The sequence below is a fragment of the Magnolia sinica genome, chromosome 15 (assembly GCF_029962835.1).
Source record: "Magnolia sinica isolate HGM2019 chromosome 15, MsV1, whole genome shotgun sequence".
Classification (NCBI taxonomy): domain Eukaryota; kingdom Viridiplantae; phylum Streptophyta; class Magnoliopsida; order Magnoliales; family Magnoliaceae; genus Magnolia; species Magnolia sinica.
In genome coordinates this window covers 26,931,653-26,958,144 of record NC_080587.1, presented here as the reverse complement: position 1 = coordinate 26,958,144, position 26,492 = coordinate 26,931,653, and the positions used below count along the sequence as shown (strand labels likewise).

The 26,492-nt window shown below is 40.4% G+C and overlaps 1 protein-coding gene across 1 annotated transcript in view; it reads left to right on the top strand.

The window, feature by feature from the left end:
- Nucleotides 1-9,201: 9,201 nt before the first annotated feature.
- Nucleotides 9,202-26,492, top strand: part of LOC131226895 (uncharacterized) — a 52,429-nt gene continuing 35,138 nt past the window's right edge. Inside the window, exons 1-5 of the mRNA XM_058222603.1 lie at nt 9,202-9,359; nt 9,449-9,550; nt 9,661-9,735; nt 9,861-9,946; nt 14,823-14,920. Of these exons, the coding sequence (XP_058078586.1) occupies nt 9,314-9,359; nt 9,449-9,550; nt 9,661-9,735; nt 9,861-9,946; nt 14,823-14,920 (407 nt within the window). The 5' untranslated portion in view covers nt 9,202-9,313. The remainder of the gene's footprint in view (nt 9,360-9,448; nt 9,551-9,660; nt 9,736-9,860; nt 9,947-14,822; nt 14,921-26,492) is intronic.

Genomic DNA, 26,492 nt, shown 5'->3' with positions numbered 1-26,492 from the left:
AGATCTTTGAATTGGTTAGAGTAATTGTGAGCGTTGAGATTGAAGTAGCAGCTGGATCTACCGCTGCAGTCTTCTTATGCTTAAGCTCAAGTTGAATTGCCTCAACCATTTGTATTGAAGAAAAAGGAGCGACTGTTTTTATTGATGTTGGAGATAGGGCAATTGATGTGATCGAGGTTGCCTCCTTTAATGGTGTCTTTCTCTTGAAAGGAGGCATGACCGACTGCATAGTGGTCGATTTTTTGGTATTTTCTTTATTTTTCTTTTTCTCGACCACGGGTTTCTCCACTTTCGATGAAGAAGAAAGCCAACCGATTATTAATTTATGAGATCCACTTATCAGAGTCCCATAATAATTCTTCCACCAATAATGAAATGATTCTAATTGATACAGATAATTGGTGAAGAGAGGAAGTGTGAAAGAAGAGCTTAGGGACTCAAATCCTTTATGAAAAGTCTGAAAGATGACAACCAAGTCTGCAATTGGCCGATGAGTTAGAGGTTGGTTACAAGTTTGGTGAATGAAAGGGAAATGGATACCTTGAGCTAGACCAAATTGGCGTGCAAGAAGATTATGACAATATTGTTCAATGCTATTATTGGCATTAACGCCCATGTTTATGGTGCCACTATATGATAAGTCTCTGCAGATCAAATAGCCTTTCCAAATTGCATCCCTGAGTTTCATCATTTCGGTGTCGTTCAATTCATATTCTTCAATGAATCATATCGGACAAAACTCTTTATTATTGAATGTGCAAAATGTCACGCCCCAAACTCGGAAACCGGGCTCACAAAATTCCCGATCGCCGAATCTGGCGCCGACAGCCTCCGTAGAACCCCATTCTCGGCTCCCAGCGCCCATTCGCCAGGTTCCGATCCTGGGATGCTACAAGGAGGATTTTTAACATCAGTTTGATTCGTAATAAGCATAACCAATGGCATAACCCACAAACAACAACCAAAAACTCCATCACATTTCCACTATAATCAAAAACTTTCCAAGTACAATGAGCATAAGGGAAATACAATGAAGATAGACCAAAACTCCAAAAGAAGATCAGCCACGCGTCCAAGCCTCAGCGCTGCTGCGATCCAACGTCACCTGCACGCAACGGTCGTGCATAAGCTTATAGAAAGCTTAGAGGGTGGTGAAAGTGTATGCTCAAGGTGATAATGTAGTCATGCAGTATCAGAGTAATGCGGAACATGCTGAGGAATGCTAAGAATCCCATTAGCCGTACCAAGGCCATGTGGTGCAAAGAATGTGTCGGCCATACCAAGGCCATGCAATGCAAAATGCAAGTCAAGCATACAAATCCTCATCTAAGTCCACATGTCAATACGGCTCAAAATCTAAAATATCACCGGGGTCTAGTACACTCCAAGCCAGATTGCCGCCCCATCGCGCGCAATAAGGTGAGTGGAAAAGACCTCACTATCCGCCTGCCAATATCGGGCTCGGCTCGTCAATAGCGGACCCATTCCTCGAGCTGGTCAGACTCAGCCTAGCATTGCCCCCTACTCTCGGGCGGGTAAGGCCGCACCCCCTTCCAACCGACCACGACACAGTGGAAAGCGCAACCGTCTGGTAATCGGCAATCAGCGCTCATGCATCCACTCGGTCTAGACGTTGGAGCAACCTCCTGGTACCATAAGGGTTTAGGGACTTTCACCCAGGGATATCTATCGCACCCCATGTAGAACAGCATTTCCGGTATCCAATCCTGCCAACCACGATACATCTGTGGAGGCTACGACCCTGATATCGCTAGGGCGTATAGTAACCATATCACACAATGTGAATGCATGAATCACACTATCCAGTCATACAGTAATCCTGCGCGTATCATGCGCTCATGTAGGGCAACACCCCCTGTACGGGAGTCCCTAAACAATCTACCCAAAGACTTATGCTATGATCAGTCATCTCTCATATCAAGCATACATATGATGCATATGATCATGAATTATGGAATTTAAACATGCTATATAGGATGGATGACATGCATAACGAAGGTGGGCCTAGACGACCTGCACATAACACGCATGGGCCCGCCAATGGGCCCTAGGGAAAGGCATAATGCGGACATTTAACCAACATTGTACTTGCAATGTGGACGTCAAACCAACATTGCTCCCAAGGCACGACTGTCATAAATCATGTCGGGATTGCACATTGCAATGGACCTTTGGTATATCCCATTGGGCCTTCAATACATCAAATGAGCCGTATCATATGGGCCTATATTCATTAAGCGGGCCGCACCAATGGGCCTTATGTACATTGCAATGGGCTATAACCCGGGGGCTTCAGAACATATCAAATAGGCCTAAGCTTATGGGCCTTACACGTGTCAAATGGGCCTCGACAGTTGGGCTCCATATGTACATCAAATGGGTCTACTCACCTGGGCCTTATATGTATCAAATGGGCCTCACCAATTGGGCCCCATGTACACATCAAATGGGCCTCAACTCATTGGCCCTATTACGTCAAATGGGCCTCGACCCATGGGCCCCTAATACATTAAATGGGCCTCGACCCATGGGTCTTATATATACGTCAAAGTGGGCCTCAACCATGGGTCACAAGTACTGAGGTGGGCCTTACCTATATATCAAGGTGGGCCTCAATCACGGGCCTCAACATTAGTACAAATATATACATATAATATAGAATATAATATATATATAGTATATAATATATATATACATAATACATATAATATTATATGAAATATAATATTATATATATATATATATATACACACACACACGCACACATCACAGTGGGCCCACACACTTATCACAGTGGGCCCACACACTTATGGCTACGTCCACCGTCCATGAGGACGGTGGAAATGAAACACATAGATCAATGTGGGCTCCATGTGGGGCCCACCGTAAGGTTTATATTTCATCCATCCCGTTGATGAGGTTCCATGGGCCCAGATGAAGGGTGAAAACGAATTTCACCCTGATCCAAAACTTCTGCGGGCCCAAAAAGGGTTTCAAAGGTAGGGGCTCATTCCAACTGTTTCCTACGGTGTGGGCCACCTGAGTCTTAGATTAAGCTGATTTTTGGGGTGAGCCCATGTCAGGGGGTGGCCCACCCTATGAACGGCTTAGATGGTACATAAACATCAAGGTGGGGCCCACGGCTACAGCCGTGCTGGGCTGTACGGCGGCCAGTCCGCCCGCTCGCTGGCGCAGGCAGCGCCTGCTGCGCTGTCTGACACAGCAGCGTTGCTGCTGTGTTCTTTTATTTTTTATTTTTTTATTTCATTTTTCCATGGATTTTGCAGGTGGGGTCCACCTCTTGCAGATCTGCTCCGTCCAATGGCTCCCCATGCCTCGCGACAGTCAAAACAAGCCCAATATTGGGCCTGTTTCAGCGTATAAAAGGGTTAGGAAAGGTTTCAATGGTGCAAACCTCCATTTGCCACGGTATGGCCCGCCTGAAGGTCTGATGGATCCCATCTTTTAGGTCAACGCCTAAAAAGGGCTTTAGGGAAGGAATGGATGGTGTGGATTTAATACATACATCAAGGTGGAGCCTGCACAAGTGGGCCATCCCCAAACCAAGCTAATTTTTCTTTTCTTTTACATTTCCCATGAAACGTCCAGCGTCCCTGGACGCTGGACTCTGCAAATATACTAGAGGTGGGCCTTGCTTATGTGGGCCACCTCATGGAGGATGGCGTGTATACTACACACAAAGTGGGCCCCACTCGCAGGTGAGTTGGATGGAACACATACCCTATGGTGGGGTCCATTCAAGTGGGCCACACAACCTCTTCATCATACAACAAAATAAAATAAAATAAAATAAAATAAAAATAAAATAAAAAGGGAGAGAGATAGAGAGTGAAACCGCGTGATGGAGGGACCCCCGGCACTATGGGCCCTCCCTTGCACTAAATCATACATCAAGTGGATCCCATTACATGTGGGGTCCATGGAATTGAAATCCAACGGTGGAGATCCTTTCTCCACTAAAATAAATGGTCTAGATGACCTTAAATATGCAAGAAAGTAAACATCATGATGGGGTCCATGGAGAATGGCCCCATCATGGAATGATCATGATGATCCAAGTGGGTCATTGGCCACATCATAGGGTCCAAAGCGAGATCCAAACCATTGATCTGTTGGCCTCACTTGGCCCATCTTAAAAACATCAAAAACTATCCTATCCAAACACCCACCGCTAGATCTTCTTGCTCCCTAGGCTTCCTTAGCTCCTTGTGCTACCCTTTGATGGAGGAAGATGGGAAATGGATGGTTGAGATGAGAGATGAAGGGGTAGGAAAGGTGGACCTCACAAATGAAGTTTTCTCACCATGGGGGACTCATACGTATGGTGCTCTCTCTTGGATTGGATTTTTGAAAAAAAATGAATAAGAGAGATAGTTGTAAAGGGAGAGAGAGAGAGAGAGAAAGAGATGGGTGATGGAGTGATGGGGGATAGTTTGGGTTGAAAATTGTAAAAAGGGTGTATGGTTGTTGTTGAAATTTGGAAAAGAGGAGTGGTGAGGTGGAAAGAATGGTGGACTTTTGAAAAAGGTGGGGATGGGTTGATGTACTTGAGGTATGGGATGCTTTAATGGTTGATTGATGGGACTAATTGTAGAGATTCCCTCGAAATCCGCAACGCGCAGTGTTTCTTCGGAATAAACGCTGATCGGCATCTTCTTGCCTGGGTATCGGTTCGGTGCGCAAGTCACGGCGTTGGAACCGCGGCGACGACGCGGTCGTTATGATATAACTTTCGGACCAAGCCGACGTCGGTGCGCGGGACCTGGCTTAGGATCGTGCGCAAATACCGAATACGGTGCGAAGGTTGCCAGAATTTGACCGGAAGGATCGTGGAAGCTAACGGAACAGTACGGATTAGGACACGGGTCTTACACAAAATGTATGACTGGATTTGTTGAGGGTGAAAGAAAGAAAAAAATCCATACATTCGGCAAAAGAATAATTAATCATGAAGCAAAGAATGTTGCGATAGCCGAATGAAGTAAAATCAATATTTGTTGGGATAGATTCAATGAGTTCAACTCCAAATTATTTGTAAAACCACATATGGACAAGCTAAATAAGTCCATGAGAATGATGAAATCCAATCCAACAATTTACCGCCACACTAAATATTAGGTCTAGAACAAAAAAATAAAAATATAAAAAAAGCCCATAAGTGATTTGAGTGGGCCACACCAAAGGAAAGAGTTTAAAGGGTGAGCTTTCTATCTACATTTTTTTTTTCAATTATGTAGTTCACATGATTCAGGGATGGGACTAGTTTTTTTTTTTTTTTCTTCGCTAGGTCTAACATGAGATGACTTACCTCATGGACGGATGGATTTCATTATATCGGGGTCGGCCCAAGCAAGCAAATCCTTTCGGTCAATTGAAATAACTTTCACACGAAAATGAAAAGATTTGCTAGCATTAACTACTCATTAAATTACGCAGCTAGTTGGTTAAAGTGTCGTTTTCTAAGTCTGCGGCATGGAAACACATGTGCATACAAGCTACTCGAAACGGATTGGCTACTCCCCCTACCACCAGCCAATGGCTGATGGTCGATGCTCTGTGGTCCCGACCATGATGTATGTGTTTCATCCATGCCGTCCATCTATTCTTTTAAAAGATCATTTTAGGGTATGAAACCAAAAATGAGTTATATCCCAATCTCAAGTGGACCACATTACACAGGAAACAATGTTGAATGAACATCAACCATTGAAAACTTTTTGGGGGCCATAAAAGTTTTGGATTAAGCTGATCTTTGTTTTTTCCCTTCATTTAGGTTTGTATGACCTAATTAACATATTGGATGTCAAATAAACAGTACAGTGGGCCTTAAGAGGATTTTAATGGTGGATATCCAATCACTATTGTTTTCCTGTGGTGTGGTCCACCTGAGATTTATATCCCTCTCATTTTTGGGATCAAGCCATAAAATGATCTGTAAAAACGGATGAACGGCATGGATGAAACACATATACCATGGTGGGGCCCACAGAGCAACAACCACCAGCCACCGAGCTAGTGGTAGGGGGAGTAGCCAATCCATTTCCGTATATGATGAGCTTTTTCTGACTGTATGCCTCACTTTTAAGCCACCGACATTTCTCTACCCGTCCAAATTTACTTTACCAAACTATGACCTTGCTGTACGGGCGACTTTTCACTGGACTAAAATGCCCCTGCTTTATCAGAAACGCAATTTCTAAAAGTTGTTATTCTCCTCACATGGTTTAACCCTAGTGGTAAAACCCCCTTTTCTGATTTCTTCTTTTCTCTTTATAATTGTCCACCCCAACGGTAAAATCCTCATTTTCTGATTTATTCTCTCCTCTTTGTGATTGTCCACCCTGGTAGTAAAACTCCCATTTTTTTATTTCTTCTCTCCTCTTTGTGATTGTCTACCTTACCAGTAAAACCCTCATTTTCTTTCTATTTTTTCTTTTGGGCGAGAATACACTTGCCACATATGTTATTTTCAAGTTTTGCCAACCCAAGATGAGACGACAATGGTGCCCCCATCAAAGAAGCTATGAATGACAGATGTATTTCAAATTCTTGACTTTATTATGTGGACCTCAACATATATTATATGATATATCCGCACAATCCAGTTATTTTATTTTAACATTTTAGGTCGTGAGCCGAAAAATGAGGCAAATTCAACGCTCAAGTGGCCCACATTGAGGATTTTTTAACAAAGAACGAAGATCGAGTGAAATAGACCGAAGATCGACTGAAGTTAACCGCGAACTAAGTTATAATGACCACGATCTGAGTTAAATTGACCGCGAACTTAACCGTGAACTAAGTTAATTTGACCGTGAACTAAGTTAAAATGACCGCGAACTGAGTTAAATTGGCCGCGAACTAAGTTAAATTGACCTTGAATTGAGTTAAATTGACCGCGAACTGAGTGAAATTGACTGAGATAAAGTGAAATTGACTGAGGACTACTTGAAATTGACATCTTAACAGAGAACTGTGTGAAATTGACCGAGAACTGAGTCAAATTGACCGATAACTTATTGAAATTGACATTGTATTGACTGAGAACGTGTGGAAATTGATCGATAACTACTTAAGCAAGTTCTTAGTCAATTTCAATCAGTTCGCGGTCAATTTCACTTAGTTCATGGTCAATTTAACTCAATTCGCGGTCACTTTCACTAACTTAAGCTAGTTCTCGATCAATGTCACTCACTTTGGGATCAATTTCACGATGTTCGCAGTCAATTTCAAGCAATTATCGGTCAATTTCACTTAGTCCCTGATCAATTTCACTTAGTTTGCAGTCAATTTTAATAAGTTCGTGGTCAATTTAACTTAGTTCGTGGTCAGATATGACCACGTTATCGATCAATTTTTTCAAAGTTCTCAATCAATCAATTGCAGGGAGTTCATGGTCAATATGGCCGACTTATCGGTGCATTTCGGTGACCACCAAATTGACTGATAACTAATTAAAAATGACCAATGACTGAGTGAAATTGACCGGTAACGTAATGAAAATGACCGAGAACTGAGTGAAATTGAGTTCTAAGCCATTGAATTTGACTGAGAACTCGATGAAATTAAATGGGAAATTCACTAAATTGACCAAGAACTTTATGGAAATTGACCGCGAACTTCTTGAAGTTGACGGATAACTGTGTGAAATTGACTGAGAAATGCATGAAATTAACTGAGAAATTCATTAAATTTACAGGGAGCTTCGTGAAATTGATTGCGAACCTTCATGAAATTGATGGATAACTGTGTGTAATTGATTGAGAAGTGCATGAAATTGATCGACAAATTCATTAAATTGATAGGGAACTTCATAAAATTGACTGTGAAACTTCATGAAATTGACAGCGAACTTCTTGAAGTTGATGGATAACTGCGTGAGAATGACTGACTGAGAAGTGCATGAAATTGATCGACAGATTCATTAAATTGACTGGGAACTTCGTCAAATTGACCGGGAACTTCATGAAATTGACCACAAAACTTCTTGAATTTGACTAAGAACTTCATGAATATGATTGAGAACTTCATGTAAATTTATCAAAATTGAGCTAGAAATTCACGAAATTGACCAAATGAACGAGAAATTCATCAAATTGACAGAGAACTCAGACAATTTGACTAAGAAATTCATGAGTTGCTTGAGTTCCGGTGAATTTGAGCAAGTATTTCGCCGACTTCTCGGTTGGAATTGCTCGAGATCTAGGTAAATTCTTCAAATTTTAAACATCCGTACCTTCCACAACTGCCGCATCAGTCAAATCCGTGTTGAAGAAGAAGAAGAAGAGTGCGTTGAAGTAAAACACGATTTATAGAAAAAAGCCTTCAAAATTTCACGTTTATGGATGCATCCAGTTTGAGAGAATGAACGTAACCTTGAATAAGATGGAAAATGAAAAATGTATAATGATAGTATACAGAGATTCAATGAAGATTTAAAGAAGAAAATGGATGAAAATAAGTAATATTTTGATATGGATGAGTTCTGACAATTTTTTTTTTTTTTTTGTGTGTGAGTGAAAAGAATGTAAACTATAAAGTAGAGGCATTTTGATTCGGCAAAAAGTCGCCCGTACAGCAAGGGCATTTTGGTTTGTAAAAAGTCGCCCATACAGCATGGGCATAGCTTGGTAAAATAAGTTTGGACGTGCAGATAAATATTGGTGGCTTATAAGTGAGGCATTAAGTCGGAAAAAACTCGAAGAGACGCCTGAACTTGATCTAACCGGTGCGGAACCTGAAAGCAAGGTTCGAAAACCCGATGGGTTCCGACAGGTACCCGTTAGGATCCAAACATGGTAATAAAAAACGAGACCTGGACCCAAACCATATTAGCTCGGGTACGGGTACCTAATGACCTGACTCAAACCCGGCCTGTTGATAGCCCTAGAACCATCCAACCCGTCCATCAATAGATCCGGAAATGTTGATGATATTTCCAATTAAATCAGGCTGGTCCACTCTTTAGGTAGGCCATAATTCTAGAAACAGCCCGATGGCTCAGAAAAACTTTGCTAAAGTTTCTTACAACCGTCCATTTCTGTCGTTCGCCCTGACATGTGAAGTAGTCTTATCTATGGGACAAGATATATCCATAGTAAGACCTACCTGATGGACGGCTTGGATCTTGTATCCACCTGCTACGGTCACACGTGTACATTCGTGTGGGCTCACGAGAGCTCCAAGTTTGAAATTCTAAAATTCTCGTTTCTCCCTCCGATGGCACCCCTTTTTAAGTCCAAAATCCTCTCTTTCAAGAGAAAGGCCAAAAATGGCGGGAGGCAGCATCTCTTCTTCTCACTCACCCCTTTCAATCGGTAACCCCAAACCCTAAAAGAAAACCCTAGTTTCCACTCTCTCATTCCCTTCATCCCGCTTTTACCCTTTTTTCCCCCTTTGTTTGCAGGGAATTGCAAGGTTGAGATTCTCGGCAAGGACATCTACTACGAATCGAGCCCAAACCAACTCCTCATCTCAGTCTCTGATGCCGCAAAGATCAAAATCTCACGTAAAATCATCCCCCCCCCCCGCCCCGGCTGTGTTTTTTCCCCCTTTCAATTTATTGGAAGTCTTTCTTTTTTCTGTTAAAATTTACTATTTTTAATTTCTATTGAGCAGTGGATGCCTCAATTAAATATACGTTTCAGAAATCATGCAGTGATTGTTTGTTAAAACTTAGATCAGAAGACGGAGGTATGCGGTCTTTTATTTTTATTTTATTTTTTACATCGATTGTTTCTCTTTTTTGATATTTCTGTGCATTTATTTATTTGCTTTTTGCTTTTCTGTAATGAATTTGTAATTTCTTCCAATTGAAGGAGGGAGGGATTCCCCTTTTGTGGATTGTTCATTTGTTCTTGTGAACCCGAAAGACATCGATAGTCGTAGCAAGTCACTACTGCAGGTTCTCTCTCTCTCTCTCTCTCTCTCTCTCTCTCTCTCTCTCTCTCTGGTTTCCAAGGCTGCAAGTCACAGTTGTGAGGGCCACAATAGTGCAATGGACTGTTATAACTGTTATTAGGGAGTTTAAGAGATTGTACAGAAATTTGTAATAAACTGATAACTTTTGAATCGAATAAATCTAATCAGCACAATAATTGAAAGGAATAAGTTGTACAAAACAATAATAACGTAGGAGAACTGAGGCACATTAGTCACTGTTCACACTCAAAAGCTAATTTAAAACTGTTCTTATCTAGCATAGGATCTGAAATTAAATTCTTACGGATATCTGGAACATGAAGCACCACCTTAGTTTTTGTGGAGTTTCTCATAAAGATCATACTATATAGGAATGCAGTTTTAACATCCATTCGATGAACTATAAGGTTGTGAATATTAGCGATTGCAATTAATGCATGGATAACCGTAATTTTTGTAACTGGAGAGTAGGTGTAAAAAAATAAAATCAATACCTTCCTTTTGTTTAGATCATTTGACCACTATTGGTGCCTTAAATTTTTTAATAGACCCATTGGCTCTGAGTTTCTTTTTAAAAATCCATTTACATTCTATAGGTTTACTATTGTGAGGAAGGCCCACTAGTTTCCTTGTATGGTTATGCATGATAGAGTCCATTTCATTATTAATCACCTCTTCCATCAAACATCTCGATCTTAGACGATTCTGGAATAGATGCCATACTGATCGAGACTAATAATGGAGATACAAGCCTGTCTTTAAATTATTTTTAATTCAAAGCAAAACTAACAATCCCCCACAATTAAAAACAATATAAAATGTAGATGGAGAAAGAATAAGGAGGCAGCCTATTTTGTCTCCTTGTGGAACATTTGTTCTTTTGTCTTCTTGTGGGAGAGCTTTAGTTGTACGTCTGATTGTCTCTAACTTTGAAAAGCCTTTATAAATGATTCCTTTCCTTAGGTTTGTGTAGCAAACCATAGAGAGGAGGCTTTATGGGATCTTTGGCACTATGTCATGCGTGCATGTTGGACTAGGTTGTGGTGCGCGTGCGTGTGAGTGTATGTGTGTCATCGGATTATTATTTTGTACCTTCAAAATATTTAAGTTTTGAATTAAAAATTCAAAAATTCAAATTGTTTTTGGTTTTAAGGGATTTGACACATGTTGTTTTGTTGCTTATCCTTTAGCCACGTGTCCCTTGTTTGACTGATTCACAATGGTTGAAATTTGAGTTCAATCGAAATTTGAATTTCTAAACCATTCCATCTCTCTGGTATTTTAAAATCTCTTGCAAGTTACAATTTATCCAGAACATAAGAGTATATTTAGAGAAACAATTTTTTTTAAAAAAAATTGGATTAAAAAAATTGGTTTTCATTTTTTCTTTTGATTTTGCTTCCTTTGGATAAACAGCTTCATCAAGTCTATGTTCAAGGGGTTTTGGTCGCACTTGTACTCAATAAAGGCGTTCGGTCAGGTGGAGGGCTGTTGTATACTAGAGACAAACAAGCTGTGACCAAGTGCATTATATTGTGGGGGTAAATTTGTCTTTAAACTGTTATTAGGAAATTTAAGAGATTGCACAGAAATTCGTGATAAACAAATAACTTTTGAATCAAATAAATCTAATTAGCATAATTATTGAAAGGAACGAATTACACAAAACAATAACATTAGAATCAGGAGAACTAAGGCACGTTACTCATTGTCTGGACTCAAAACTAATTTAAAAATGTTCTTATCCAGCATAGAACTAAAAATTAAATTCTTACGGATATCTTAAGCATGAAGTACCTCCTGCAACGTTCAGATTTTTCCAGATGAAAATTTCAAGCTAAGACCTTTGCTCACAACCATGGTTTTTGTAGAGTTTCCCATAAAGATCTCCTTACCATATAGGAACGTGGTTTCAGCATCCATTTGATGAATTGTAGGGTTGTGAATATTAGGGATTACAATTAATGCATGAATAGTTGTAATTTTTGTAATTGGAGAGTCGGTATATATAAAAAATAAAATTGATACCTTCCTTTTGTTTATACCTTTTGGTCACTAATCAAGCCTTAAATTTCTTAATAGACCCATCATGTATGAGTTTCTTTTTTATAATATATTTACATCTTATAGGTTTACTACCTTGAGGATGGTCTACTAGTTTCCATGCGTGATTATGCATGATAGAGTCTATTTCATAATTAATAACCTCCTTCCATCAAACATCTCGATCTTAGGTGATTCTGGAATAGACCTCATTACTGATTGAGTCTAATAATGGAGATGTGAATCTGTCTTTAAAATATTTTTAATTCGAAACAAAACTAACAATAGATGGTTATAGTGCATTTATAACGGCATTTATGTCTATTTTATCATTTTATAATGTTTAAAGTAGACAAAGATGTTATTCATTTATTTTTTTTAATAATATATCTTTTTTTTTTTCCAGAAATGTTGGGGGTTAAGGCCTATTTTCTTGGATTTATGTGAGGGGCATTTTCAAACGGTAGAATGTCATTTTTGCATGTTAGGTAAGGGACATCTTTTTTAGGCAAAGGGGTCTTTTCACCTATGATTTTTTAATCTTTAAGTTAAGGCATGCTATACAGGGTAAGGAGATGACATTTTCTCTTTGGAGCTTAGAAGGGTCATCCGTTGGCTGTTGTACTAGCAAGATGAAGAAGAGAGAGGGAGAAGATGTGGGATGATACTAGGTGGATAAACCTAAAAAGTGGAAAGTATTTTATGCGTATGAGAAAATCACATAAAAAATAAAAGGGTGTGGGCCCCAAGTGTAGTCTAGGTTGGGTCCCACACCTCTTGAATCTTTCTAGGCAATTTCACATGAGTTTGAGAGGGTTTTGGGTTGAACCTTGACTTTGGTTATGCTTGGGTTTCTATGTTTGGGCTTGGGCAATGTTGTCAAATGGCATAAGCGATCTTGTGCGATCGCTTATGCCTGATTGCTTATGCGATTGCGCAACTTTTTTATAAAAAAAAAAATACAAAAATTAAAAAAAAATCGGAAAAATATGCGATCGCATATGCCATTATGCGACCGGTTTATGCAATATGCGATCGCTTTTGACAACATTCGGCTTGGGCTTTGGCTTAGAGGTGAATACTTAAAGAAATTCTGCAAGTTCTTCATTTCGAGAAAATGCAAGATCCTCCTCTGTTGTTGAAACACTCTTGTTGAGTGGGGTGTCTACACTTGCATATATTGTTTCGTCATTATTATAATCATAGCCTTGTTCCAGTGCTTGAAATACATGAACTACACAACTTTAAATGCAAGGGTGTTAATTGGGTGGAAGTAATGATTTTTTGTCATTCTATGTTTAGCAGAATAGAACAATCATGGTAAATAAATTATCAGTCCTTTTGAGCAACCACAGTTTGTTTTTTTGGAGTTGATAATGGTAGGGCATTGGCGATTTTGTCATCTACTATTAAATGAGGAAGTTGTTATCTTATAACACTTTTCAACATAGGATAAAAAACTAAGACCCCAGTTGTCGCACTGTATCACAGAACATCTATTGAATAAGTTTGTTGGTTTTCTCATGAAAGATTGGATAATGTTGTTTCTAGAAATAGGATGTGCCAAACTCATGTATATTTTGATCCAATGGTGATGAGGATGTGGACTACCTAATGTTGATGGATCAGGTTGATGTACTTGCCAAGGAGTTTTGGGATGGATTAGAGCGTGGAAAGGGGCCCAAATATTTCCCATAATGGGCTAAATCCATATACCCATCAATACTATGCATTGTGACACCCGTGATACACTTTTGGGTCCACAAAAGGGAGGCATTTCCCTTTAGTTCCGAATTTTGGTTTATCTTTGGACGAATTTAGTTTATTTATTTATTTTGCTTTGCATGTCTCACTTAAGTAGATGGGTATTTTAGTCATTTTCCCATGAATAAAGAGTGTAGGGCTAAGATTATAATATATAGCCCATAGTTTAATCTTGATGTAAGGCTCAAATTAGTGCTGGGCTTCTCTTTTGTTTTTCTTCATATAAAAACTCAATAAACCAAAAAAGTCTAACAGCTTTTGGGACATTTTTATCTTTTCTGCAGGCCTTGGGCTAGGGTATGTGCAATTTTATGTTTTCACATTTGGGGCATATGATCTATGCCATTAAACTTGCTGAGAGCTTCGATTATTCACTAGTTATTACATTGTTTTTCCTTTCTTTTCAAGTGGAGGAATCTCTCTCTCTCTCTGGATTGGGTCGGTTCGTATATGATTTGGTCCTAGGGTTTGATATAATTGCATGCGGTTAATGATGCTTGTTTGTTAGCTACACCAAATGGGCATTTTGCTTATTTGTCATTTTTGGCTTGTATCAGATGACAGATAATTAGATGTCATTTTAGATGGCAATGTTTCAAAACACAGAAAATAATGCAATGACAAATCAACCAAGGTTGTAGTGCAATTTAACGGGGATTTTCTGCTGCTAGTTTTTGTTAATTTTGTTACGTTACTCGATCACGCCAGAAAAAGTCCTCGAATGGATACCCATCCTGTTGCTCATCTTTGCAGAAATGCTGATAAATGCCTATACCTCAATCCTGTGGTTTGGTGGTAGAAAGATTGCAGTTCAACATCAAGGTCTTGGTTTGAACCTAGGTTACCTATTCAAAAAAGAAAAAGAAAAAAGAACACATGTCAATACTGGACTTCACTTTTCGGAAACGAGAAGAGCTGCTCCTTTTGTTCTTTCAGCTTTTTTCTTATTATTTAGTTATCATGTGAATATTGTCTCTTTTTTCATATTACTTCCATAAACTATCCCTTCTTTCTAGTGAATATGACATTGGAGCTTGTACATGGGTTTGCAGGATGTATTGAAGCTGTACATGAAGGAGCTGCCTGCAATGAATTATGCTGCAAATACTGGAAAGGAATCGTTGTTCCTTGAAAGATGCGTTTCAAATGGGTGAGTGCAGAATTTTCCTTTAAAAAGAAAAAAAAAGAAAAAAAAAAGCTTTGTTTTGGATATTTGTGACCTGTTGCATATGCTAGATATTGCCAGAAGCTCTTAATGGGCTCTAAGCTGGTTAGTCAAGGACAATGTCCCTTCGATAGGAATTGTTGACAGACCGTGACGGATGGTGATGATCACACGTGTGGCCCACTTAACATGGAAATTATGGTTTATATTGTTTCATTTCATTATTCATTTTGTTTAGCCTTTAGAGTGATGTGTTAGCATAGAGTTTAAGCATATGGGCTTTGGTTATTGACTAACTTAAGCATTGGAATGTTTTTTTTAATAAATATTTTCACATATGTTTGTAAGTTATATTGATAGAGAGAAAGAAAGAATATGAGAAGCAAGAGAAAGAGAGGAGGGTACAATGGGGGTGACGTCCCTAGCCTCTCCATATTTTATTATGGCTTTCATAATAAATATGGAAGTACAAAATATACCCCATACTAAGTTATTACATAAAACAAACCCTATGAACTAAAACGCTATTCTAACACGTCATCTTAAGGACAAAGGAAATATAATAATGTGAAACACTAGAAACCATAATACCCATTTAAAGTGGGCCACATGTGAAACCATCACTATCCACCTCGTGAGATCATCATGCTCCATCAACACTCCCTTGCATGCTGGAGCATATATATCATGGACGCCTAGCTTGACGAAGAAACGATCCAAACGAGTGCGACCAAGAGCCTTAGCGAACATATTTGCCAACTGATCTTGAGACCTGATGAAAGGTGATATTAGGTTGAGTGAAAAGTGATATACGATTGAGTGATTGTTAAGTAGATCAATTTTCTAATGAGTCACGATATCTTCTTGGTTCATCAATTAATTGTCCCTGATCCACACTAAGTTGCTGATTAGGGTCTATAGGGTTTTTAATTGGCTTGACTCTCAAAAGACCCATCTCGTCCGATAAATCTATCACATATTTTTGTTGTGACAAATTAATACCCACCCCTCAATACTCAAAAAGTATAGAAGACGGCTCAAGTCCTTTGTATATTGTTGTACCAATGTCTTCAACTTGTCAATACCTGCATTTTCACTGCCGATGGCAATGATACATCCATATACATGACCAATGTAATGAAACATGCCTCACTTTGCTCAGAAAGATGGTGGTCAGCCTAACTACATTTCATCCCATATTCAAACACCACTTTACTAAATCGAACCAAGCTCTTGGAGATTGTTTTAGGCCATAAATTGACTTATTAAGATCGCACACTTTATCTAACTCCCCATGAGCAACAAAGCTCTATATCTTTATTACTTCAATAAGATCCTTACGAAGAAATGCATTCTTCACATCAAGCTGGCATATGGGTCAATCTAAATTTGCGGCATTGTAAACAACTACCCGCATGGAGTTAAGCTTTGCCACATGAGAAAAAATCTCTGAATAGTCAACTCCTAGGGTATAAGTGTCAGATTTGCTCAATGACCCTCAATCGAGTGGTCCTTTTCTTATATAGAAATCATTTTCCCTAATTACAATATCTCCTAATTAAAGCATAATATCTCCTAATTATAGCATAATATCTCCTAATTACAGCATCTCCTAACATTAAGCATTGACCCCTAATTCAAGAAAGATATTTACAGATTTGTTTCCTAAATAACTATACAACAATATATGGTAGGTTTGACAGATTTGTTTCCTAAATAAATGTAGAACAATTTATGGTAAGTTTGTTGCCTATCCTACTAACATCCCCCCTCAAATTGGTGTTGGTCGATCAAGAAGCATCAATTTGCCAACAAGAAACTGATGACGTAGTCGTGTCATAGCTTTGGTGAAGACGTCCTCTATCTGAAGGTCTCTTGAGACATGTGGAAGAGAGATAACCCGAGTATCAACAGCTTCTCAAATAGAATGGCAATCCACCCCGATATGTTTGGTACGCTCGTGATAGACGGGATTGGTAGCGATCTGAATAACACTTGTATTATCAGCATAAAGAGGAGTGGGAGTAGACCGAGGAAAACCTATTTCAGCAAATAAGTCATTGAGCCACATAATCTCCGAGTAGGCTGCCGACATGGCACGGTACTCGGACTTGGTCGAAGATTTAGAAACACGATCCTGTTTCTTACTCTTCCAAGAGATAAGTGAATCACCAAGAAACATACACCACTCGGTGACAGACCGACGAGTATCAGGACATCCTGCCTAGTCAGCATCACCAAAAGCCATAAGGCGAAGAGGAGTTCCAGTAGAGAAGAACAAGCCACGGTGAGAGGAACCCCGGAGATATCGAATAATTCGGCAGACCGCGACAAGATGAAGGTGGCGAGGAGACTGCATAAATTGACTGACTTCCTGGACAACAAAGGAGATGTTAGGCCGTGTAATAGTGAGATAATTGAGACTACCAACTAATTGTCGAAACACCATGGGATCAGGAAGGAGATCCCCCTCCTCACGTCGATACTTAACATTTACTTCCAAAGGGGTATCCACTGAAGAGGAGTCTTGCAAACCGGATAAGGAAATCAAGTCCTCCGTGTATTTATGCTGATGCAGGAAAACCCCAGAGGAATCAGACTGAACTTCCAAACCGAGGAAATACCGGAGAGGACCAATGACGCAGGACAACCCTAATTATAATGCATGCTCATGGACACAATTAAACAGCGGAAATAAAAGGAATAAATGATCTAAAATTCTAACAGTAATCATCATAACTGAAAAAATCATAAAGGAAAATGCAATGGAGCGGGCCATTACCACAACCATGGATTATGGAATTCAATTACTACTTGGGTTGGATCCGGCGAGGGATGAGACCTCCCGATCTTGCATGGTCACACCCAATCGATCAACGAAGATCACTAGTCTGAAGAACCAAGAAGTTTCTCGGATTAGGGATTTGAGAATTTGGGGGTTTAGGGTTTAGATCGGTTCTCAAGATTTTGATCAAAGAAGGATTAGCCAAAACTGAAAAATAGAAGGAATAAAATTATTACCTTGAAGAAGTTGGAGGGGCACAAGAAGAAATTAGGAGAAGAAGATCAAGGGAAGAGAAGAAGCACCATTAGAGAGAAGAGAGGAAGGAGGTAACCAAAGGGTTTGCTTTTCATTAATCAATAGTTAAAATTCGAGTTTAGGGCTTTAGCCCACTTAAATAAGCAAATAAAGACATAAAATTACTAAAATACCCCTAGGATAAGCAAATAAAGACATAAAATTACTAAAAGACCCCTAACTAAGTCAAAAACGCGCAAATAACATAAATATGGGAAAGTTTGGGCGCTCGGTCTTCTTTCTTCAATCTTCCTTCACATGTGTCTTCCCTGAGTGGGGTCTTCTACATGTCCAATCACATGTGAAAGGTCTTCAGCTCCTCAATAGTCGCCTATCCACAAGGACGACACTTGTGGTTGACGCTTTCTTCGTTGTTACACCTTGAATGCGCTTGTGTCTGTATCAATTCCCCTCGGGTGAGAAAAACTCGACTCCGACGAGTTGAAACTTTTGTAGTGCTCGAGTAGATCTGGATCAATATCCTGCAATGCGTCGCCCGACAGCCACATAGATTCAGACGATGGTTTGTTCTTCCACTTGACAAGATACCTTTGGAAATCCCCATCTCTCGTGGATACTATCTCATCATCCAAGATTTCCTCAATTGCTTCTTTATGGGTAATGGGTGGAGGAGGGGGTGGAAGGGGTTGGGTAGCAAACTCAGAAAAAGGCCATGAAAGAGACGATGTATTAATAATGGGAGTATGGGCACGGACTAGATCTTCTACATTAAAAGTTGGATTAATGCTCATTTTAGGTGGAAGGTCAACCCGATACGCATTGGACCCAACCTTTTGTAATATCTTGAATGGTCCAGCACTACGCGCTTGTAATTTCTTTGCAGATCCTTGAGAGAATCGGTCTGGCCTTATTCGCACCATTACATAGTCTCCTTCTTGAAATTCTTGCACTCTACGATGAGAATCAGCTGAAACTTTATAATCATCATTGCTCTTATTTAACCGCTATCTAATATGTGTATGCAAATCATGAATATGGCGTGCGAATGCATCGGCTGACTCAGAAGACCTTTGGGTAACAGACATAGGTAAGAGATCTATGGGCATTCTAGGTTTATAACCACTTACAATTTCAAAAGGACTCAACCCTGTAGATCTATTAACTGACTCGTTATAAGCAAGTTCAGCAGTTGGTAAAATTAGGTCCCAAGTCTTAACATGTTCACCCACTAGACAACGTAAAAGATTTCCAAGGCTATGGTTTACCACTTTAGTTTGACCATCTGTTTGTGGGTGGTAAGCAGTAGAAAATTGCAAACGAGTTCCCATAATGTGCCACAGTGTCTTCCAAAAATAGCTAGTAAATCGAACATCACGATCAGACACTATGGTTTTAGGTAACCCATGGAGACGCACCACCCTATCAAAAAAAAGACGAGCAACATGAGACGCATCTGACGTCTTCGAACATGGGAGGAAATGCGCCATTTTAGAAAAACGGTCCACAACGACAAAAACGGGATTGTGCTTTTTTATAGTCTTGGGAAGCCCGAGCAAGAAGTCCATACTAATGTCCTGCCACGGAGCATGTGGCACTGGCAATGGCGTGTACAACCCGGTATTTTGCTTTCTTTGCTTTGCCAGCTGAAATGTTCGACACTGCCCTAAAACTTTGGCTACGTCTCGCTTGAGGCTTGGCCAATAGAAATGATCTTCCACGAGGGCAATGGTCTTATCATGACCAAAATGGCCAGCTATCCCTCCTGAATGAAGCTCCCCGATGAGGAATTCACGAAGGGACATACGGCGAATACAAAGTCTGTCTCCCTTGAAAAGAAAGCCATCTTTAAGAACATATTCACCCATAATATGCTGGTCACTAGAGAGTGACGTGTAAGTACCCCCAAAATCAGGACATCTGGGGTATTCATCTTTCAGTTGCTTAAATCCGACTACCTCTACACTCAATGAGTTGAGCAACACCACTCTCCTACTAAGGGCATCCGCTGGTTTGTTTTCAACCGCAGCCTTGTGTTTCAAAACAAACGAATATTCCTGAAGAAACGCTACCCACTTGGCATGCCTTGGGTTGAGTTTCTTCTGAGAATACAAATATCTCAAAGTCTCATGGTCAGAAAATAAAACGAATTCTCGCAGTAGGAGGTAGTGTCGCCAATGTCTTAGGGATTGCACTACCGCATAAAATTCTTTGTCGTAAGTAGAGTATTTTTGTTTTGCCTCATTCAGTTTCTCACTGAAATAGGCCACTGGGTGTCCTTCTTGATTTAATACTCCACCTATACCGACACCAGACGCATCGCACACTACTACAAAAACTTTAGAAAAGTCAGGTAGACGCATGACAGGAGCTTCCACCATCTTGCCCTTAATTTCTTTACCAGCCTTGATGGCGGCTTTAGGCCACACGAACTCTCCCTTTTTCATGCACTCGGTAATGGGAACCATGATCGTGCTAAAACTCCTAATGAACCGATAATAAAAAGTTGCTAGGCCGTGAAAACTTCGCACCTCATGAATGTTTCTTGGTTCTGGCCACTCAACTATGGCCTTGACTTTTTCAGGGTCTGCGCGCATCCCTTCAGATGACATTATAAATCCTAAGAACACAACTTGGCTAGACATGAATGTACATTTCTTAAGATTAGCGTACAACTTTTTCTTCCTAAGGACACTATAGACCTTCTTTAAATGTTCAAGGTGTGATTCCTTAGTGGTACTATAAATAAGAATATCGTCAAAGTACACCACTAGGAATTTTTCCATGAACGGCCTCAAAGCTTGTGTCATCACCCGCATAAAAGTACTGGGTGCGTTAGTCAAGCCGAAGGGCATGACCAACCACTCATACAACCCATGTTTCGTCTTAAACACCGTCTTCCACTCATCTCCTGGGCGTATACGGATTTGGTGATATCCACTCTTGAGGTCTATCTTAGAGAATATAGTGGACCTGGCCATCATGTCAAGCATATCATCAAGTCTAGGTATAGGGAACCTATACTTGACAGTAATTTTGTTTATGGCACGGCTGTCCACACACATGTGCCACGTGTCGTCTCTCTTTGGCGTCAACAATGCAGGCACGGCACACGGGCTCATACTCTCTTGGATGAAACCCTTTTGCAGAAGCTCATCAATTTGCTTCTTCAACTCTGCATGCGCTGCAGGGTTCATCCTGTAGTGAGGAAGGTTCAGTAGAGTAGACCCTGGGACAAGATCAATGGTGTGCTGTATGTCCCTCATAGGTGGCAACTCATTCGATAAGTCTTCAGGAAATACATCACTGTATTCCTTCAGGACCGAGGTCACCTCACGGGGCAACTCTGATGGAACCTTAGGTGTAATTTCTCTAGCCACAAGGGCATACACTAGAGAATCCTCCTTAGCCTCTTTTTCAAACTCTCTTGCGCTGATTATATGTAAAGACTTAGGTTTGGATTTCCTCATTTCTCTAGGCTCACTTGCCTTCTCATCCTTCTTCTTCCCTAGTGTATTCTCAGGTGGCATGGGATTAAGTTTGATCTTTTTACTATTATATATAAAAGTACACGCATTCGAACGGCCAAAGATCGTGACATCATTATCAAATAGCCACGGTCTACTTAGGATAACATGTCCCACATCCATAGGTAAAACATCACACCACAGGGACTCTTTGTATGACCCAAACTCGATGGGAACTAGACATTGCTGGGTGACAGGTAGGGATGTCTTGTCAACCCAAGAAACTTTATATGGGTCTGGATGAGGTGTGGATTTCAGTTTTAAGCGATCTAAGGTGCTAGTGGAAATCACATTCTGACAACTTCCATTGTCCACTATCACCTTACAATTCTTTTCACCACACTTGGCAATAGTTCAGAAGATAGTGCTTCGACGCCAGTCAGCACTACTTCTAGACTGAGCTAACACGCGCCTGACTATTGCAAGCGTTGCTTCTCCATCCACTTCTTCTTCATCAGTAAGTCCTCTTTCAGGGTGATACTCTTCAACTTCATAATCACCCTGGTCATCTCCACCCTCGTGGGACTCGCCTATAACTAAGGCTCTCCCACGGCTCTTCGTAGGACACTGATTAGACATGTGGCCAAGGTTGCCACACTCATAACACCTCACTTGGGTCATGTTACTAGGACTGGCACCAAGAACCCCTTTGCCCTTGTCCTCCCTAGGCCTAGACGGAATGGTCGCCTGTGCCCTAGGTTGACTACCAATATTAGGTCTAGTTCCTTGGGAACTAGATCTAGCACTAGAGTCTTGGGACTCAAAACGACAAACGACAGGAGCCTTCAGATATTGCTTTAACTCCTGCACGACTTGATATGCTTCATCGAAGTCCGTTAAGGGTCGAGTAATAAGTTCGCGCTGAAGATCCGCACAAAGGCCCGTCTTGAAACACGAGAGCGTTACTAGAGGGTCTTCTCGGATATCACATCGCATCACATACTCTTCAAATTTAGCGATGTAGTCAGCGACAGGCATTGAACCTTGGCGTAAGGATTGCCATTGGTCAAGGAGCTTCTGACGGTATGAGAGAGGAATGTACTTCTCCTTCAACTTCTCTTTCATCTCATGCTAATGTGTGATAGGGGCTCTACCAACTCTCTCTATCCTACGCTCGGTGTTGGTCCAGAAGAGCTTGGCTTGACCCACTAGCTTCATCTTAGCAAACCGCATTTGACGGTTTTCCAACATACCATACCACTCAAAGTAGTGGTCCATGTCAGCAACCCAGTCACGGAACGCCTTGGGATCCAAGCGCCCATCAAACTCGGGGCCTCAACTCTCACACTCTTCATCGCACGCTCATCTGGATCATAGCGGTCTTGATGACCACATGTGGCTCGTGCCTCTCGCACCATACCACGATCGTTACCACAATCTCTATCCTCACTACCACCACTTGTGGCAGCGTGTTCTTCAATGATTCCTTCCACTTGGGAGTGCGCATCTTCCCTTACAGCGGGGTTTTCCTTTTGAGACGCCTCTAGTTGCTCCACCTTAGTCATGGTAGTGTTAATTTGATTCTCAAGGCGGGCAAACTCACGCCTTTGACCTGCTTTTAGGGCTGTTATCTTTTGTATCAATTGAGCAAGTTGCTCAGATAACTGCTCATTATTCATGGTAGATTGAAGTCCGAAACCTCTACCTCTTCTCGTGGGCATACAATGAAGATTTGAACCAAACTCTACCTAACTAGACTACTAGGTGTTATGACTTTCAAGATGAATGTGATGAATGCAAAACTACTATAAACGGACACAATTAAGTTGAAACAGGAAACAACTCAAAACTGGAAAATTTTCAGATTAGGAACTTTCTAAAATTGGAAAGTTTCTAAAATTGAAAACTTTCTAAACCTGGAACTTTCCTAAGTTAAGCCTAAAAATCAAAACCCTAATTTGATAACTCGATCTAGACAAAAACCATGCAAGCCTAGGCTCTGATACCAAATTTGACGCAGGAAAGCCCTAATTATGATGCATGCTCATGGACACAATTACACAGCGGAAATAAAAGGAATAAATGATCTAAAATTCTAACAGTAATCATCATAACTGAGAAAATCATAGAGGAAACATGCAATGGAGCGGGCCATCACCACAACCATGGATTATGGAATTCAATTACTACTTGGGTTGGATCCGGCGAGGGATGAGACCTCCCGATCTTGCATGGTCGCACCCAATCGATCAACGAAGATCATTAGTCCGAAGAACCAAGAAGTTTCTTGGATTAGGGATTTGAGAATTTGGGGGTTTACGGTTTAGATCGGTTTTCAAGATTTTGATCAAAGAAGGATTAGCCAAAACTGGAACATAGAAGGAAGAAAATTATTATCTTGAAGAAGTTGGAGGGGCACAAGAAGAAATTAGGAGAAGATCAAGGGAAGAGAAGAAGCACCATTAGAGAGAAGAGAGGAAGGAGGCAACCAAAGGGTTTGCTTTTCATTAATCAATAGTTAAAATTCGAGTTTAGGGCTTTAGCCCACTTAAATAAGCAAATAAAGACATAAAATTACTAAAATACCCCTAGGATAAGCAAATAAAGACATAAAATTACTAAAAGACCCCTAACTAAGTCAAAAACGCGCAAATAACATAAGTACGGGAAAGTTTGGGCGCTCGGTCTTCTTTCTCCAATCTTCCTTCACATGTCTTCCTTGAGTGGGGTCTTCTATATGTCCAATCACATGTGAAAGGTCTTCAGCTCTTCAATAGTCGCCTATCCACAAGGACGACACTTTTGGTTGACGCTTTCTTCGTTGGTACACCTTGAATGTGCTTGTGTCCGCATCAACCAAGATCCTTCATATGGAATGAATCATGAAGATGCTGGTTGAGTTGATCAATGAGGGCAGAATTAGTCCTAGTGATGACAATGTCGTCGACATAAACCAGAAGAAGAACGATACCAACAGAAGTCGTACAAAGAAACAACGAAAAATCATACTGGCTTTGGATGAAAGAAAATTGAAGTAAGATAGCCCGGAACTTATCAAACTAGGCTCGGGGAGCCTGTTTCAAACCATACAGAGAGCGCTTCAGCTTACACATTCGACGTCGACGACAAGCAGAGGCCAAGAGGAGGTGTCATGTAAATATCTTCTTCTAAATCACTGTGAAGAAATGTGTTCTTCACATCCTTCTGGCAAAGGGACCATCCCTGAGAGGCTGCAATGGCAATAATAATACGTATAGTGGTCATTTTAGCGACAGGAGCAAAGGTCTCCTCATAGTCAACCCCATACTCCTGACGGTTACCGAGGGCAACCAAACGAGCCTTATAACAGTCTAAAGACCCATCAGGCCAAAGTTTCACAGAAAAAACCCACTTACACCTAATTAGCTTGACATGAAAAGGACAGGGGACCATGTCTAAAGTCTGATTTTCTTGAAGAGATTGAAGTTCTTCCTGCATCGCCTTTCTCCAACACTCATGTTTATCAGCTTGTGAGTAGGAACTAGGTATCGACATAGTTGATAAGGTAGCCGTGAAGGAGGTATGAGGGAAACCATACCTTTCTCGTTGATGAGAAGTATGGCCAGATCGTCGAGGAGGATGCAAAATGGGATCAGGTGGCAAATCAGTCTCAGGAAGGGGTAGAGTTGGTCGACGGCGTTCATACACAAAATCAGGCTTGAAGCGTTCAGGAGGGCACATCAAATCATCAAAGTGAGGAAGATGAGAAACTACAAGAGATGATGGAATAGAACTTGGAAAGAAATATTGACGCTCAAAGAAAACGACATTACGAGATATATGAAATTTATTGGAAGAAGCATCATAGTGCACAAATACTTTTTGAGATAAGTTATGTCCTATAAAGACACATTTCACAGATTGCGTAGAGAGTTTGTGACGTTGATGTGGAGGTAGATGCACAAAACAGACACAACCAAAAGTGTGTAAGTTAAGAAAGCTAGGGTGCCGTTTATGAAGACGATAGTATGAAGAGTCGAAATTTAGCACTTTAGAAGGCAACCTATTAATCAAATATACTGCTGTAGCTAAAGCTTCAACCCAAAATTTAGGAGGAATAAAAGATGCAAGTAACAAGGTCCTAGCAATATCTAACAAATGTCGATTTTTGCGCTCAGTCACGCCATTCTATTGAGGCGTATAAGGAGACGAGCGGTGAGAAACAATTCCTTTGTGACGAAGAAACTTAAGAAATTCATGAGACATATATTCTCCACCAGAATCAGATCGTAAAGTCTTAATGCTAGTGGTAAATTGATTCTCAACATATGCTAGAAACGATTTGAAAACAATATAGACTTCAGACTTATAGTGCAGAAAATATACCCAAGTATACCGACTATAGTCATCTATGAATGTCACAAAATATTTATAATGAGCATGAGAAATGATAGGAGTAATGCCCCCTACATCACTATGAACAAGGTCAAAGCAATTTTTTGCCCTACTCCCGGAAGAAGGGAAGGGAAGAATCTTACTTTTTCCAATTTTACACGTAGAACAATCAAAAGACAAAGCATGAGGCAAAGAAGAATCTTTTTTTCCCAACGAACCGGAATTCAACAAATGAGATAAAACAACATTGTTTGGATGGCCTAAACATTTGTGCCATACTTCACAATTATTGGAGGCAGTAGTACAAGCCAAGAAATGATACTAGGAATGGAAAAGTATAATGGAAACAGTCTCCCAACTTTAGGCCCCTTCGCTATTGTCCTCCCCGACACCGGATCCTGCACATGACAACCATTACGAGAAAATTGAATATTATAATTATCATCCACTAATTGTCCAATCGAGATAAGACTTGTAGAAAGCCTAGGTGATACAAAAATATTAGTAAGTGATGGTGCGATATCACCAACTCCAGTAATCGGTAAACGATGGCCATTAGCAACTTGAATATTAGAAGAACCAGTGTACTTACGAACATTGCTAAGTATATCAGGAGAATTGGTCATGTGATTGGATGCAGCAGAGTCAACAAGCCAAGATTAAGAGGGTATAGTACCCT